General features: G+C 38.6%; 1 protein-coding gene across 5 annotated transcripts in view; it reads left to right on the top strand.

The window, feature by feature from the left end:
• The window catches only part of LOC117828157 (myocyte-specific enhancer factor 2D homolog), a 42,334-nt gene that overhangs the window by 15,733 nt on the left and 9,659 nt on the right, over positions 1 to 16,942 (top strand). For 3 of the 5 annotated variants that reach the window (XM_034705165.1, XM_034705160.1, XM_034705162.1), the window contains exons 3-8: positions 5,000 to 5,203; positions 5,719 to 5,856; positions 7,842 to 8,058; positions 9,441 to 9,497; positions 11,253 to 11,434; positions 15,764 to 15,893. In XM_034705165.1, coding sequence (XP_034561056.1) covers positions 5,000 to 5,203; positions 5,719 to 5,856; positions 7,842 to 8,058; positions 9,441 to 9,497; positions 11,253 to 11,434; positions 15,764 to 15,893 — 928 coding nt within the window. The remainder of the gene's footprint in view (positions 1 to 4,999; positions 5,204 to 5,718; positions 5,857 to 7,841; positions 8,059 to 9,440; positions 9,498 to 11,252; positions 11,435 to 15,763; positions 15,894 to 16,942) is intronic. The other 2 variants (XM_034705164.1, XM_034705161.1) reach the window with 1 other exon arrangement.

Below are 16,942 nucleotides of genomic sequence, written 5' to 3'. Positions count from 1 at the left end.
CTTAACTTCCAATGGAAACTTACCAGAAACTTTCTGGAAATTTACCGTAAATTTTCAGCCCCTTTACAACCCTAAACTGGACGCTGTAAGTGTTCACTTACTGTGAAGCCAAAAATAATTAGAGCTCCCCCTACTGACTGACTGCAGTACAGGCCATAAACCCCGCCTCCTCCATGTTAACAGATGGAATTAGGGTCAAACTGTTAGATTAAAACACGTCAAATAAAAAAATGTTCAAACACGGTTTCCGTCATTAAAGTTAGTTCCTATCATACTTATTTATGTCCGAGTTGTATTAGGAATAATGAGTTATTCAATTTTAAAAAGGTGATCGAGTGGCAGCCCTGTTGGAAAATGTGGGCTCCTGCAGCCATGAGAGAAAATGTAACAAACACAAACAGAAGAGTCACTGAACTTTCCACAGCCAGTGTCTGCTTCAAATCACCACATGTATCTGTTCTGCTGTGGACTGTACTGACCTGAGGGATCTTCATGATTAGTCATGAGGTTTAATGTGTGTTTTGGTTAGTGGAAAAAGGGTGTGACATCAATCCCGTGGCTCTAACAGCCAGGTCGCTTCTGCACATACCTTGGCTCCACCAGCGTAATATATCAGTGCATATAGAGGAGGTCTTCAGCTTCATATCAGTGTTGTCCGTTCTTTATACACTTAATGGTTTTTACAGAGTGACGGACTAATCACTAGGCTGACACGGTAATCAGTTTGTCATCCTCTATTTGGGTAAATATTTAAAGTCGACAAAAAATTAAATAGCTCAAATTTTAGAAAGAAAGAAACATGCTATCCTCCTGAATTATCTGTATCTGTAGAAGAAGTTTGCAGGTTCTCTGCTTTTCATTAACTTTGCTCATGTTTGTTTATAAGTTGAATTCATTTCTGTCTGGAATTAGATATTTGCACAGAGCCGCAATATGGATTCAGGAATGAGACAGTATGTTTCCATGGTAGCAAGCCCTACACATGCAATGAATGGTCCTCTCGTCTGCATGGGTTTACTTCACAGCTATATTGGGAATAGGATAGACGTTAGAAACCACAGTAATGGTGTTTTTAAACCTGTCAGAGGTTATTTATTAATTGCATCAGAGTAGTAAGGAAAGTAAGAAGTCTCTGAACGATCACTTTAAAAACGAAACGGTCGTTGATATAATTTGAAATGGAATGTTTAAAAGTAATTTTAAATACATGTACATACATTTAAAGTAAAAAGGAGAGTCCCTCAGGCAGTAATAATAATAATAATAATATATTTTATTTATATATAGCACTTTTTCACAGGCAGAGAACGCCACAAAGTGATAGTGATAGTGGTACACAGACAGACACAAATAAGTATAATAAAAAAATGATAATAAAATTGCTTTACACAGACAGATACAAAATATATGTACATAAAAAATAAATAATGATACAAGTGCTTTACACAGACAGCTAAAAAGAAATAAATAATACTAATAAAATAATAATAATAATTACTTTGTCATGTGTAACAGTAGTGTCCTGTCCAAACTAATTTTAATGCCTCAAATAAAACCCTGAATATAATAAATGTTTAGTTTATTTTATTTAAATAATTTAAAGAATGTAGTTGCTCTATTTCTGAAAAGGGCCATAGATAAAAAGAAACTGCACGCCTAACTTTTAAATTTGATATTTAGAGTCTTTATTATTCACTTCCAGCTCAGGGCAGATTTAAGATTAACTGTATCATCTACAGGCTTTGTGTTCTCGCTCTGAAGCTCCTCTATTGTTGATCTAGCTTCATGCTTGTGTCATCGTCCCGTTCAAATACACATTTTCTGCACTGCAAGGTGTCAAATGCTGAAATGCTTGGCTGTTGACAGGAGTTTGCCTTTTTCAGCTCCATTTGTTGTTCCTTTTCTCCTCACAAATCTTCACTGTGTGAGGCTGCCACCGCTCCTCACAGCAGGGAGGCTGTTGCATGGACACGATGAGTCTGAGTCCTGCCAAACAAAGTGCTTTGTATCAGCGCTGAAAGAAGAAGTTCATTTAGGTTTCATCGTCTCACACAGTATTTTCATCCTCTCAGTCCTCCACATGTTCTTCTTTGTTTGTCATGTGTCACGTCTCTTTCAGAAGTGACTCTTTTGGCTCGGATGTGTTGCATGCTACTTTTGATTGTTGTGTTTTTAGATAAATCCATAATCACAGCTCTGCAGCTCCTTCACACTGACCCTTGGTCTCCTCCCTAGCTGAGTCTCTCTTGTTTTTTCAGTTGGGTCAGATGAGTAGTCGGGCAAAAATGTTGATCCTGTATTTTTAGGGTTTTTCCTCTGTTATCGCTGTTTTTGAGAAACACCAGGAATTCTTTTGGTTTAGTTTTAGTTCCAAATCCATCTCCTTAAACTCTGGCTGACCATAAACTCTACAGACACATCCTGGAATTGTACAGTAGAATAACAAACGCCCTACAATTTGTTCCATCAGGTACATTTTTGTGACATTAGACATTTAGAAGATTGTGGATGCTGCATACATTCGTTGGTAAAGACACTAAATCAGTAAAAACAAAACTACTGTAATCTTTCTACTTCTAATTTCCATGAAGACAGTAAAAATACAACTTTAATGGTCTTAACATGTTGACAAATTAGTGAAAAGCAAATAGGAGATCTAGAAATCTGTGCAAAGGAAGATTTAGATTTATATTTAGGTTGTGATTGATCAACATAAGAAGTAAGTAAGTAAGTATCACATAAGTATCAACATAGCCAAAAATGTTAATTATTGGTATCGGGTAGATATAAAAATTTCTATCTACTTTTATTAATCATACCCACCCACTTTAATTAAATTAAAAGTATTCATTCCTGACATGTAACAAAGAACAACTTGAAAACAAACAGAAAGACGGACAGAAGAAAGCAAACTTTACAAACAATAAAAAACTGTTTCATCACTAATATAAATTCTATTTAAGGTGTTTTTTAAGTAGTGGGAAGAATGAACTATAATTAAACCCCAGCCCTTCTTCTTATACATTTTTCAAGTTACATTTTTTTTTTAACTTGAGTTTTATCCGTTTCAAAAATAGATATTTTATAATAAGTCTATTACCTCTGAGTTCTTTTCAATTAATTTTGTCTTTTAAAGCTGAGGTTGGTAGTTGGATTTAGATTTGTTATACTGGTTAAAATGATCTTTATGTCCCGATGGCAATCAATACATAATGTGTTCTTAAAAAAAGAGCGAAAAAGCCGCTATCTACAGCCGGAGTAAACCTGGGAAAACACCAACCAATCCCTGCCATCAGGATCCAAATTATGAAACCAATCAAATCCTGTCCTGCCGTTCAGCCCGCCTCCTGCGTGTACATTTCATGTTTGGTTGTGTTTCTATCTTTCACTATGATAACGTTTTGGTGTTTTCTTACCAACCCTAGCTTTAAAATACATTTCATTTTTGACCTTGCTTTGTGTGCTTCATAAATAAAATTATTATTATTATAACTATTATCATCATTATTTTATACCAACATATAAATTAAAAATCTCTTTTTTAAGACTGTTTAAGTCTATATTTATTTTTATTTTTTGACTTTATGTAATAATACTACATAAATATAAATTTGGCATTATCAATATACAAGTAAATTAATTATATGTCTTAACCCAAAACTCCAGTCACCTTTATACCACTTACATAACACATGGTTTGAACAGCTCAGATTGAATCAAAATCATAGTCCATGAAAAGGTTCTATTTATTAACAAAACACAAATAATTCAATACCAAAAAAGATCTAAATAAACGACTGTGGCGATGACAGTGGCGATGGCAATGGCAGTCAACAAAAAATATTGAAACCCACTCACCCTCTTTGTATGCCTCCCACCACACAACTGAACAGGTAGATAAAAGGTAAACCACACTCATGAACTCAAACCGGAAATTAAGTCAACCATAAAAAGGAAATTATCATGATTAACAAATAAGACATGAAAATCAACATTATGGCCCCTACATGGGTAGTTGTTGAATCACATTAGGTGGTAATTTCTTCCCATAGTAAAGAAAAGGCTGTCATGTTTTGTAGAAAATGTTAAAAAATACTCCTTAATGAGAAAGTTATTTTTTCATTAGACATGAGACGAATCACTTCTGAGGTCCACATTCTGACTGGCAGTGGGAGATCTGACTTCCATTTCATCACAGCACAACTTAGTGTTCTTCACAGTGTCAAAAAATGTTTATTTATCAGTGTTTGTGTCAGCTGAAATGAGTTTTATAATATTGGCTTATCAGATATAGCGCTAAATGTAATATGGTGCATCTCATGTGTTTTTGTTAATGCTGCCACAGTGTGATACTCAGTTAAACCAAAGTGATTGTTTGTATGAGCAGCAGGTTTATTAGCATCTACAACTTCACTGAACTTAAAGACGTCAGTCAACAAAAGTATCCTTAAAAATGTAACTCTTTAAGTCCCATTCTGTTAGTTTGAAGGTATTCAGTGCAACATCAAGAGCTAAACGTTTGACGCTTTCATTTCACTGAAGTGCAAATAGTCATGAGTCATAAAAGATCCACAAAAACAAAGACGCTTCATTAATGATGCTGAGGACCGACTCCTGTGTTTGTTCTGGCAGCTAAAGATCAACTAATGGGAGTTTTATTTTTCTTCCACGAATGTTTGTGATTCATCTGACGTCACATTGTTTCTGCATCACTAGACACTCGGAAGATTATTCACAGGTCAACATCTTTTATTTTTTTAAAGTGTGATTTAGAAGACTAGATCCTTTTAGTTTTGAGCTAAGCAAAGATCCCTCTGCTGTCAGCTGAATACCAATGTTTTGACACTGAGAATGAAAACAGAAACTTGTTCAGAGAAATATTTTAAACACAAAAAAATCAGCTTGTGTTCCTGAGGATTTGACTGATTATTGAACTCTGTTTATACAAAACTCTGATAGCTTTTCTGCCTCCCGCCATCTTTTCTCTTGTCTCTCTCAGGTGACGTTCACAAAGCGAAAGTTCGGCTTGATGAAGAAGGCCTACGAGCTGAGTGTTCTGTGTGACTGCGAAATCGCTCTGATCATCTTTAATCATGCAAACAAGCTGTTCCAGTACGCCAGCACTGACATGGACAAGGTCCTGCTCAAATACACAGAGTACAACGAGCCTCACGAGAGCCGGACCAACGCAGACATCATCGAGGTAAATCCATCCCATCAGCAGTGTTAGGGTTCAAGTAAATACATTAAGAATGACATTTGGATGTTGTTTTGATGTAGCGTGTCCGTACAAAATGTTTGTGAGCTAGAAAAGAAGTAATACCCTGGAACACCAAACAAATGCAAAGAGTTGGGGCGACTTTGTAGTCCCAGAAACTCCCTCAAGAGTGATCATCTTCTCTCAAATGGCCAAATTGCCCCAGATCTGTGTCTGGTCCGTCACGGCTACGGATCTGATAGGTTTCTATTCTAGTCAGGAAGTCTTGAAGTTTGTCTTAGTCCACTTAACTTTTTAAAATCATTTAAATAACTAAAACTTATTAACTTTAAACCTTTCTATCAGGACCCTCAGTGTTTTATTTATGGTGACTGTTTAATCAAAGTGTCAAATTCTTAATTAGTAGCTCTTCACACTTGGGTAAAATTAAGGATCGGTTCAGCTGCCTTGACTGGGATCAAGTTTCCTCTCCTCTAACATTGTTTCTTAATTTTTTTCAGACTTTAAGAAAGAAAGGCTTTAACGGTTGTGACAGTCCAGAGCCGGATGGCGAAGACTCCATTGACCAGAGTCCTCTAAACGATGACAAGTACCGCAAGACCACAGAGGACCTGGATGTCCTCTTCAAACGCTACGGAGTAAGTCAGCCAGCGAGCATTCAATGATTTAATTACAGAGTTTTATCTGCAGAGTTATTGGTCAAATATTACTCTGTTATTTTCTTGTGTTTGTGTTCCTGTGCCTCACAGGAAACAGCTTCTGGTGTGAAGTTCCTCTAAGACTCTGTGGTTGTTTCACACCTTTTTTTTTTTTTAACACGAATGAGCTGAAACTTTTGATCATCACAGGAGATAACAGATAGATAAACACTTGTTTGGACACAGTCATACAGTATGTGGCCATTTTAAGGCAACTTTTCAGAGGTTGATGCTTTTACATTTTCAAACAAGTCCAACTCGATCAGTTCTCTTTGAACAGCAGAACAATTTGTTTCGACTACATGGCAGCTTTTTGTGTTTTGCAGGATTCCTCTGCCAAACATGGGAAGCTCCTGTTTTCATGTTGTAGTTTTTTAAACAAGGTTGTTTTATTAAAGATTTTTAAAATGTACAAAGCTGTAGAAAATACAATATTTGATTTGATTTAATTTGATGTCTTTATTTCGAACATGTAAAAGTAAAATAGAAAATAAAACATACAAGTAGAAAAGAAGAAATAGTTATACAAACATACAAGAAAAAAAGGAAATAGTTATACAAAAGAAACAAAATCAATCAGTTCCATTTGCAAGCAGTGAAACCATTTACTTTACATGTGCGAAAAGGAGTAGGAAGAAGTTAAAACTTATCTAATCCTACCCCTTCAAATTATGTGGCATCAAAATAGAGTACAGAGAAAAACAGAGAAACATAAAAACAAACCCAACCCTTGAACCCACCTACACTTGAAGACACACCACATGGAGCTAATGTCAGTCATCACACATCAGTATCAGTCAGCACACAGAGCTGACACAGAGGGAAAGAAGATATGAATTATGTTACATTCTCTGCACCCATCTTTTTAACAAAAGTCAAAAAAGGCTGCCAGGTTCCATAAAATCTTAGAGTGGACCCTTGAACAGAGCATCTCTTATTATCTTATTATTATCTAGGGTCCTTCCACCTCAGCAGTATAATGCGCCTGTCTAACAAGGTGCAGTGCGTTGCTCTTATAACTATTAAAATGCATATCATGTGGCATGATACCACATAAGGCAGTGAGAGGGGATGAGTCTAATGGCAGCTCTAAAATTTTAGAAAGAGTATCAAAAATAGATTTCCAAAAATGACAGTCTTTGGCTAGTCCAGAACATATAGAGCAAGCTTACAGGGGCTTGTTTGCACCAATCACAAGTAGGGTCCAGGTCAGGCCTCATTTTGAACAGTCTCACCTTTGACCAATGTAGCCTGTGAACTATCTTAAATTGTACAGCAACATGCCGCGGACAGAAAGATGATGTATAGATTATTTTGATGAATCTCTCCCAGGCTTCATCTGTTGTTTTTTTTAGACCGTTAAACTGAAGTAAAAAAATAAAAGAAAGTTCAGGTAAAATCAGGGAAGGCTCTGCGATAAAAGTATGCTTTAAGAGAAGATCAGACAGGGCGCTGGTGGCCTAGTGGTCTAAGCGCCCCATACGCAGAGGCTATAGTCCTTAAGCATAGGTCACTGGTTCAACCATCACATGGCCACGACCATTTGCTGCATGTCTTCCCCCACTCTCCACTCCCCCATTGCCTGTCTCACTGCAGCTGAACTATCAATAAAGGCAAAAAATGCACAAAAATATAACTTAAAAAAAAAGAGAGAGAAGATCAGACATGATCTCTTCAGGCAGATTGTTCCAGAGTTTCAGACCCCTTGCATTTGGAACACACAGTGAACCTCTTCTACAGGATCACAACTTACGCGTTGGCTCATACGGTATTACGGGGTCCGCTATGTAGCTTGTAGAAAAATCATCAAATCAATTAAGCGTGTGTGAAAGGTGTTCGGTTTTGTATTTGATACATCAAAGATTCAGTTTGTGCGTGTTGTTGCACGATCTACAAACTAAAAGTGAGTTTTTGTTTCTCTGCAGCAGACGGCGGCCCCGCCCCAGACGTTCTCCATGCCAGTCACCGTCCAGTCGTCCAATCAAAGCACACTGCAATTCAGTAACCCTGGCAACGCACTGGTAACTACCTCCTACGTTACATCATCAACCCTCACGGATACCCACCTCCTGTCGCCGCAGCAACCGGCTCTTCAGAGAAATACAGTGTCTCCTGGGTTGCCACAGCGACCAGCCAGTGCAGGTGAGCAACCTTCAGCTACAGCCTGTGCATCTCTGTCCTCTCTGCTCCTCAAAGATCCATGTGGGACGTTAGTGTCAGCTGATCAAAGTCGTTGAGTTCCTCATCGTTACATGAAAAGAGCTGCTGAGCTCCCCGGGGTGCAGAGCGAGTTCCTCTGCACATGACTAATCTGCATGTGTGACATGTGCTGGTACTTATACTGGTTCAACGATGTGCGCATGTGTAGAAGTCACATTACTGGATATGAGATGTAAAGCATCAAAGGAAAACTGACAAGTTTCCATAACTAACCTACAGTAAAAGTCTGATATCAATCAATTATCAATCAATCTTTATTCATATAGCACCAAATCACAACAAATGTTATCCCAAGACTCTTAACAAACAGAGCAGGTCTAGACCGTACTCTATGTTTTATCATTAACAAAGACCCAACATCAAGACAGGATAAGATCCAGTCCCATCTTACAGACAGGACTCAGTCTGACCTCATCTTAATCCACCATGAACAGAGCACTTTGCAGCATTTAGCAAGTTACAGCGGCAAGGACAAACTTCCTTTAACAGGCAGAAACCTCCAGCAGAACCAGACACATGTTAGACAGTCATCTGCTGAGACTGTGTCTGGGTTGGAAAGAGTGATAGAGAGATATTATAGTGATGAGACGGATAGTAGTAGTTGTAGCAGCTGGAGTCTGGCACGTCCACAGCAGCAGGACGTCTACGGAAGTGATTCAGAGGAACCCACGAGACAAGGGAGCTCAGGGACTCCAGAAAGGTCTATGGTTAGTAACTTTAATGGGACAAGGAGCAAGTACAGGCAGACAGAGGAGAGAGAGGGAAAGACAGGATCCCAGTGTGTCAGTTCCCCTGGCAGTCTAAGCCTATAGCTGCATAACTAAGAGTTGGTCCAAGCCTGAGCCAGCTCTAACTATAAGATTTATCAAAAAGGAAAGTCTGAAACCTACTCTTAAAAGTAGATAGGCTAATCTGCCTCCCGGACCCTGGCTGATAGATTATTCCAAAGGAGAAGCACCTGATAGCTGAAGGCTCAACCTCCCATACTATTTTTAGAGATTTTATAAGGAGCCAGTGTAGAGAAGCTAACACAGGAGCGATGTGCTCTCTCTTCTTAGTTCTAGTCAGTACTCAAGAGTCTTTAGAGACTTTTAGGGCAGCCTGATAAAAGGGATTTACAACAATCCAACCAGGAAGTAACAACTGCATGCTCTAGTTTTTCTGCGTCGCTCTGAGACAGGATGTGTCTGATATTTTTAATATTGAGCAAATGAAAAAGGCTGTCCTTGGAGAGTCTGTGTGTCAACTGTGTCACCTGTCAGAGTGTTGTTTTTGCTCTAAACACAAGTCTCTTTTTTTCATAGGAGCTCTTCTTGGAGGTGACCTGAATAATTCAAACGGAGGATGCCCAAGTCCAGTCCGTGAGTACTGCTACACCTCCCAATATCTAGAGACTGATTTATTCTTTATTTATTCCCTCTTTTTTGTCCTCTGTTACCCGGCCTGTAGTCAAGAATATATTCCAAAGCTTCTCTCCTCCTCTGTATCGTGTGTGATTGTCTTTAGGGCTCAGGGGATGCCACCAGCATCATCAACACATATACATGGGATATGTGGCGCTACTGCTCAGACATGTAGTCAGCTTTATAGAACACTGAAGGCCTGTGCATACTGAGTCTGTTTTCTTTAGCTGATGTTTCAAACGAAATAGGATCTCATGTTCTGTCGGTTATGTTTGCACGCTACCTTTTTGGAACAGGTTCAATTTTTTGCGTTTTTTTCACATCCCTCCAATTCATTGAAAAAGGTCCTGTGAGTGTTGTCAGATAAGAAAACATGCACAAACATTGACTACAATCTTGCCTGAGTATCCACAGACCCAGGTGTCTATACACACTTTTCAGATGGCACATTTTTGGATTACTTGTGCGTGTGTCCTACTTCAAACATGCTGCTAGCTGCTGTTCAGGATCAGCTGCTTTGCAGTAATTGGTGGTCTTCCTTTTAATGTGTGGTTCCATGTCAAACTGGACCCCTGACATCCTGAAACATACCTGGAAGCGATCAGGATCATTCAACATCTTTTTTAAAAGTAGGTCAAACCAGGGGTTCCCAAAGTGTGGGTCGGGGCATCTGGGGGGGTCGCGAGACAAAAATGGGAGGTCGTGGGAGGTCGTGAGAATTTTTTTTTTTTAGTTATCTAAAATTAAAATATTTTACCCGTTATAGTAAAAAATATCGACATGAATAGTAGCTAAACTTGAAATAAAACCTTGAAAATAGAAAATGTAATAAGTTTTCTGCCTTTCTTTGCTGCAAGATGACTCCTAAGTTTAGGGTTAGTGAACAGTTAATTATCAAAAGCATCAGTAGCAGTAGGTTAATTCATAACAGCACAGGAAACACAGCCACATGCTCATATAGGTGGGCTACATTTCTGCGACCAGCTAAATGAAGCCCAATTAAATCGCTTTGAGGGACAGTGGGGATCATGAGTCTTTGGCACCTACATTTTGGGGATTGCGGCCTGAAAAGTTTGGGGACCCATGGGTTAAACTCTCCTTGCTCTCGTCTTGTTGCAGGAGTGGATGGACCCAGTGTTTTCATTTTTTCAGCAAGCAGCTTCCCGCGAGCTTTGCAAAGAATGAATAGCAAAATAAAAGCATCGGACCCAGTGTGCAAGGTTTCTGTGGGTAATGGATCACAGATCTGGAAAAAACAGACTCAGTGTGCAGAAGCCTTTACCGCGATATGACACGTTATGGATCTTTATACTTTTCTCTGTTTTCCTGGAAACTGTGTGTCCTTAATTTTCTCTGATATTTATGTCAAAATGAAACACCTGATTGAAGTCCTTGGCTCCAAAATGGGATTTATTATTTGAGCTCAAGTTGACATTTCAAAGGAAACATAGTTTAAGATTTAGAAAGAAGGAGTACATTCTGTCTAGACATCATGTCCAATCATCACCAACACAAACTGTTATCAGATCAGATTTTTACTCTTGATGACAAGACGTTAAAAGTTTTATTCTGTCTGCGGTGACTTTAAATTGGAGCGTCTCAGAATAGCATGAAAGAAAGTGCCGGAGGATTATTTTAACACAACTCTCTGTACCCCGCCGTCTGCATTCACCTTATTGATTTCTGTCCATTCACACCTCTGTCACCCCGCAGCTAATGGATACACCAGTGCCAGGGCCTCCCCAGGCCTCCTCACTGTTTCCAACGGCAACAGTGTGGGGAAAGTAGTTCCGGCCAAATCTCCACCCCCACCTCCGAGCCCCCAGATGGTCAACAGCCGCAAGCCAGACCTTCGAGTCATCACCTCACAGGGTGGAAAGAGCCTCATGCAGATGGTGAGCTTAACCAGGCAGAACTTGTGCTGTTATGGTGCTTTGAGTTACCGTTTTTAACCACCAGCGAGAAAGAACAAGGCTTTATTTCTCTGTTCACACATATAAGAAAACACAGAAATGATAGAAAGCGAGAAGTTTCATTAAGACTCAAAGGAATTATTTTCATTGAATCTGAAAGCAGCCTTCACTGGTGACTGAGTGAGATGAAACCATTTGAAAACATTCAGAGTTGATATTGATGTATCAAATGAAATCCAAGAACTAAATAAAGATAAACAGTCTGTTGAAGGCTGGCATCAGTTCTGTGTTTTTAGTCAAAACCCATGAGCCAAGATGTGTGCTCCTCTCTCAGCGTTCAACATCTCATTATTTACTCTGGCAGACTTAGTGAGGTGCTGGATGAATCAGCCGGCTCCCACTGACACACTGATGAGATTTCTGCTTACCTTTTGAACTGAGCATGCACCCACGTCAGCTTGTAGCCTGCTCCACCAAACCTCCACCACCGGGTCATTATTTCCTGTTAGACTCAAAGTTCAGTCTTGACCTCAGAGTCAGAAACAGTGACCACATAAGGTCCATTCGATATCTGTCCCAGAGCTTTTGATCATGTTACAGTCTTCCTCCGCAGATGGAGTCGACCTGTCTGTCACGGAAGTACAGATGTTATGTTTTCAGTGCATTCTCAACCTGCGGTACTTTTACATCCACAGTGAATGAAGCCAGAGAGTCTTATCACCCACAGTTCCTCTTTGCTCTTTTAATCGTTGTAGCTTCTCTCAGCTCATTGTTTGGGTACTACAGCTGACGACTCCAATGTTTTCATTCAGTCTAGATGCTCTTTGCAGGAAAAAAAAAAATCACGTCCCTTCAAATCACAGACAGACACAGAAACTAGCAGCTGGACATATTGGAAAGTCTAGTATATTAAAGGAGGATATTTCCTAAACTCCAAATCTCAGAGTGATGGGCAGCTTTTCAGGGCTTCCTGTAGTAAGTGGTTGATGTTGAGAAACAACAGCTAAGAGGAGAGTGTTAGCTTTTTAGCATGCCGGTATCTTTTTAGGGATTCCAACTTTAAGTATTCTCCATGATCAAACTTTTGAAATGTTAACGATCAGTTATCGATTAATCATTAAAAACACGTAGATGTTTCCTATGACGGAAGCTAAACCAATTGTGTTTTTTTTCCTTCCATGAATTATATTTTCCATAGCAACACAATGTTTATAACTGACATGTTGAATAGGTATGAATCACACTAAAGCTAAACATACTGATAGATTCTGAGATTACATTACAGCAGTTGTGTTTTTGCTCTCAACATGATCCAAAGGATACTGCAGAACACCAAAACGAAGCACGAGGGATATTGGGCGCTGTTTGTAAAGTTGTGCACACTGAAAATAACAGCAACATTTCTCCACATGTAGCTCCAAAACGTCAAAAAACGGACTTTTAAAAATTCACTCTACATTTTTTATGTCACATTTAAGGGAATATTTGTGATCTTCTTCATATTTAATTTTCTTGTGAAAAATATATTAAGTTAAAATGTTGTTAAATCCAAATGCTAAATCTAAATCTAAATGTTCATTAGGCAAGCAGAGACAAAACTTGTTAGCAGCCTAGCTGTTGAAAGAAGCACCATACTACATTGACATTCAGAATCAGAATCAGAAATACTTTATTTATCCCGGGGAGGGATAATTCAGTTCACATACATAAAGCAGGAGCACCCTGAGTCAGTGCTTCTTAAACAAGTAGTCAAGAAGTCATGTGTTGCAGGTTTAAGGACTTCTTGATCATGTGTTAAAGATGTTTTTATCAAATTGTGTTGAACAGCCACTAAATGCTCTACTCAAGTGAAGTCAGTCTTTTTAATATCAATGTTTTAATGACTTTATTACCTTTACAGTAGCTCTAAGCATAAATCAGAGTTGTAACTGTCTCTGTCACCACCCTTTGCAGACAGAGGATGAGCTGGAGTTGGTAAACGAGGTGATTTTTTCCTCACGTCAGTCACTGGCATGAGTCGATGGTTACCGACTGTCTGACATTGTTAGCATGGTTACAACACTCTTCAGGAGTTCCTCATCATTTTGGTTTCTCTTCACTGACATAACTTGGGATCCCGCCTGTTGTTCCCGACCTGACTGCATGTGGCTCAGGGCTCATGGTTGTGCTGTTCCAACATTTTCAGAGTGCTAGGATCATGTCTGTTTTTTCATCGACGACGTAGAATAACCTTCACTGCTGTCAGTGCTCTGTGTTTTGGCAGAACTGTCAACACGTTTTAAATCAGGTTCATTAAATTCATCATATGACGCCACCTAGAGCATGGTGCAAAGAGCCGCAGAGCATGTTCCCTGTTTACTGACACTCACACCAAGACTCATCGTCACCTTCCACCGAGAGATTCAAGCAGAGGTGTTTAAAAAAGTACTTAAACAGATTGCATTAAAGGCATTTCTTCTGCAAGCATAGGCAACAAAAACTTTAACTTTTTCAGCATTTGAGGATTATAAAGCTCCTCATCTTTAGTTTAATTTTAATCAGGGATCAAGACAAGTTGTGTTAAAATAAAATCGATCAGTTAAACACAAAGTGATCAGTTAATAATCACTAAAATATTGGGCTAACCAACAATCAATACAATATTCAAAAGCTTCAGTGTACAGATGTCTTTTTTTAAAGGATGAATAAAAACGTCTAAACAGGGAAATAAATTATTGTATTCCTCAGAATGAGTTGAGATAAATGCTGGTACAGTTCACTGATTGAGAGACCGTGTTATCCTGTAAAGTCTCAGTTACATAGAGTATAACAGAGAGAGAGATGACAGTTGCTGCTCTCTGCTGCTGATTGTCCGTCCCTTTAACACTTCCTCTCAAAGTTGATGGGCAGGAATCTCATTTTCCAGAGACTAGTGATTCATTTTCATCACCCTCACCCTGCCGCCCCGCCTCACTCCTTCACAAAGGCAGTTAATTGAATCTGGCCGTCTCTGCGGTCTATCTCCTCTCTCTCTCTCTCTCTCTCCGTAAATTCAACACTACAGTCATAACTCAGACCCAGTGTTTCCTCTCAGGATGATCTGCATTCACAAGGTCTCACAATTCATGAGAGTAATTCCAGACCTGAATTATTGCATCTCTGGCTTCTATTATTCAGACTTTTTATTATTTTTCTCTTACAAAGGCCGTCAGTTTGCTTTTATCTGAGATATAATTCAGCCGAACCAGACTCCAGAGTGTTGTTTTATTACACAGATTTGTGTCTGTCAGGACAGGTTCATAATAATGAAACCTCATCGGAGCAGTTTCACAGGTCTGACAGCATGTCTGCTGCACCTGTGCTGGAGAAATGTTGAATATTTTGTCTTCTAAATGTCTGACTTAATGTTCAAACGGTGAGCAAGCAGCAGGTTTCTACACTGTTAGCCTTCCCTAAAAATGAAAAATGAAAACATAAAAATATGGTTAAGTGTTGTGAGTGCACCCAGGCATTACACTGTGAGACCTTTTGTGACGCTCGCTGGGGAAACATGAGTAACATCAGCTGTGCTGTAATTCAAAATTTAAACAAGATCTGAAATAGATGAAAAAAAGCTCCAGCACTTTTAATTTGCTTTACTAGAGCTTGGTACCAGAGACGTTCTTTAGGGTCACATTTCCTAATCCTTTAAACGGAAATGTATTAACCCTCCTGTTATGTTCATTTCTCTGGAACAGCAATAATGTTCCTGGGTCAATTTGACCCAAAGCATATTCAATTATCCAAAAGTGTCAGAACCCCAAAAAATCCCAATGCACATTTTTTAAATCTATTTTTCAACTCCATTACTCCAAGGAATGACAAAAAGAATTTGTCCATGGGACCTGTCACATTTTTACCATATGACTCTCTGCATTAAATCGTGTGAGTTCTCTGGTTAATTTGGGGTTGACAACATTTATTGCAAATCACAGATTACTGTCTTTCTTCCCATCATCTGTCCACTAGTTTCTAATTGATCTTTTAAAATTCTATCCACACTCTTTAACTTTAGCTGACAGTTGAATAAATTGCCTTTAATGTAATACGTCTTTTTCAAAACCAAGAAACCGTTTTGATGCACGTCATCAATAACCCTCCTGAGAGTAAATCCACCTGACTTTGAGATTTACTCGCCTCAGAGCATCATTACGAATCAAACCACATCATCATCCCTAGCATGTCAGAAATTCTCTCACATTGTTCAGTAAGTCACCTCAGCTCGAGGATAGGTGTGAAAGCAGCCTGCTGGTTTCTGCAGCGACTAATATAATGATGTTTCTCTGCCATCAGAACGCCCAGCGGCTTGCAGCGGGAGTTCAGGTGGCTCAAACCCTAACCACGCCGGTAGTCTCTGTGGCAACACCAAGCCTGCTGGCACAGGGACTGCCATTCTCCGCCATGCCCACCGCGTTCAACTCAGGTAAACGGATCGCACGACATCCTTAAGTAAAGAGAAAGAGACACACATGAGAGCAGAAAACATCTCTGTGATCCAGTAAATAAACATGATAAAGGTTTCCATCTGGACCTGCTGTGTCTTTACTAACATGTTTTATGAATTGGTGCTGCACAATTAAGGACTGATGTATTTATTGATTCTTAAACAACCTGCATTAACCCTCCTGTTACGTTCCTTTCTCTGGAACAGCAATAATGTTCCTGGGTCAATTTGACCCGGGCCATATTCAATTATCAAAAAGTGTCAGAACCGAAAAAATCCCAATACATATATTTTAATCTAATTTTTAACTCCATTACTAACCATTTAAATCAAGATTTAGTTCATTGGTGTTCTTTAATTCTCACAGATCATGGTTCAAAGAGGATAACTCACTGGTTTTTCATTAAAATTCACGTTAAAACTTTTTTAATGTACATTGGAAAGACCTAAATATAAATACAATAATTTTACATGACATTGATTTGTATTTATTTTATTTTGCATTTTGAATTCTTATTTTTAATGAAGTGATTTCGATAAATTAACATGACACCTCTTCTGTCTAAGTGGAAAAAAATACCCCTCGAAATCAAGAAAAAAAACGTATTTCAACCTTTTACCTTGAAATAGGCAAAAAGAATCTGCCAATAGAAGTGAAAATTTGATTGGTAAGATTTATTACAATAAGACTTAATATTTAAAAAACTGTGATCTTAACATTAGCAGGGAAAACTTATTTTAATCAATATTTTTTCCTTTTTTTTTTTAAACTTAGTGTCTCAGAATAAGCCAGGAATGCTAGCATTTAGTATTTTTTCACTCAAAAAAATATTTTTGCACTTATAAATTTCATGTCAACTTCTTCATTTTAGATATATTCACTTCTCATAGTGAGCTGGATATACTAATATTCAGTCATGTTGTTTTTTAGGATAAGCCAGCTATGCTCTAAAGTAGGTGTTCCATTGTGTGCATGTAGTTTGAGGATGTATATTTTTATCTGATTTAGAAGAAACAGTGCCTGAAAA

This window comes from Notolabrus celidotus, chromosome 16 (assembly GCF_009762535.1).
Source record: "Notolabrus celidotus isolate fNotCel1 chromosome 16, fNotCel1.pri, whole genome shotgun sequence".
NCBI classification, from domain to species: domain Eukaryota; kingdom Metazoa; phylum Chordata; class Actinopteri; order Labriformes; family Labridae; genus Notolabrus; species Notolabrus celidotus.
Note: the sequence above shows the minus strand (reverse complement) of the source record. Positions and strands in the feature narration are given on the sequence as shown.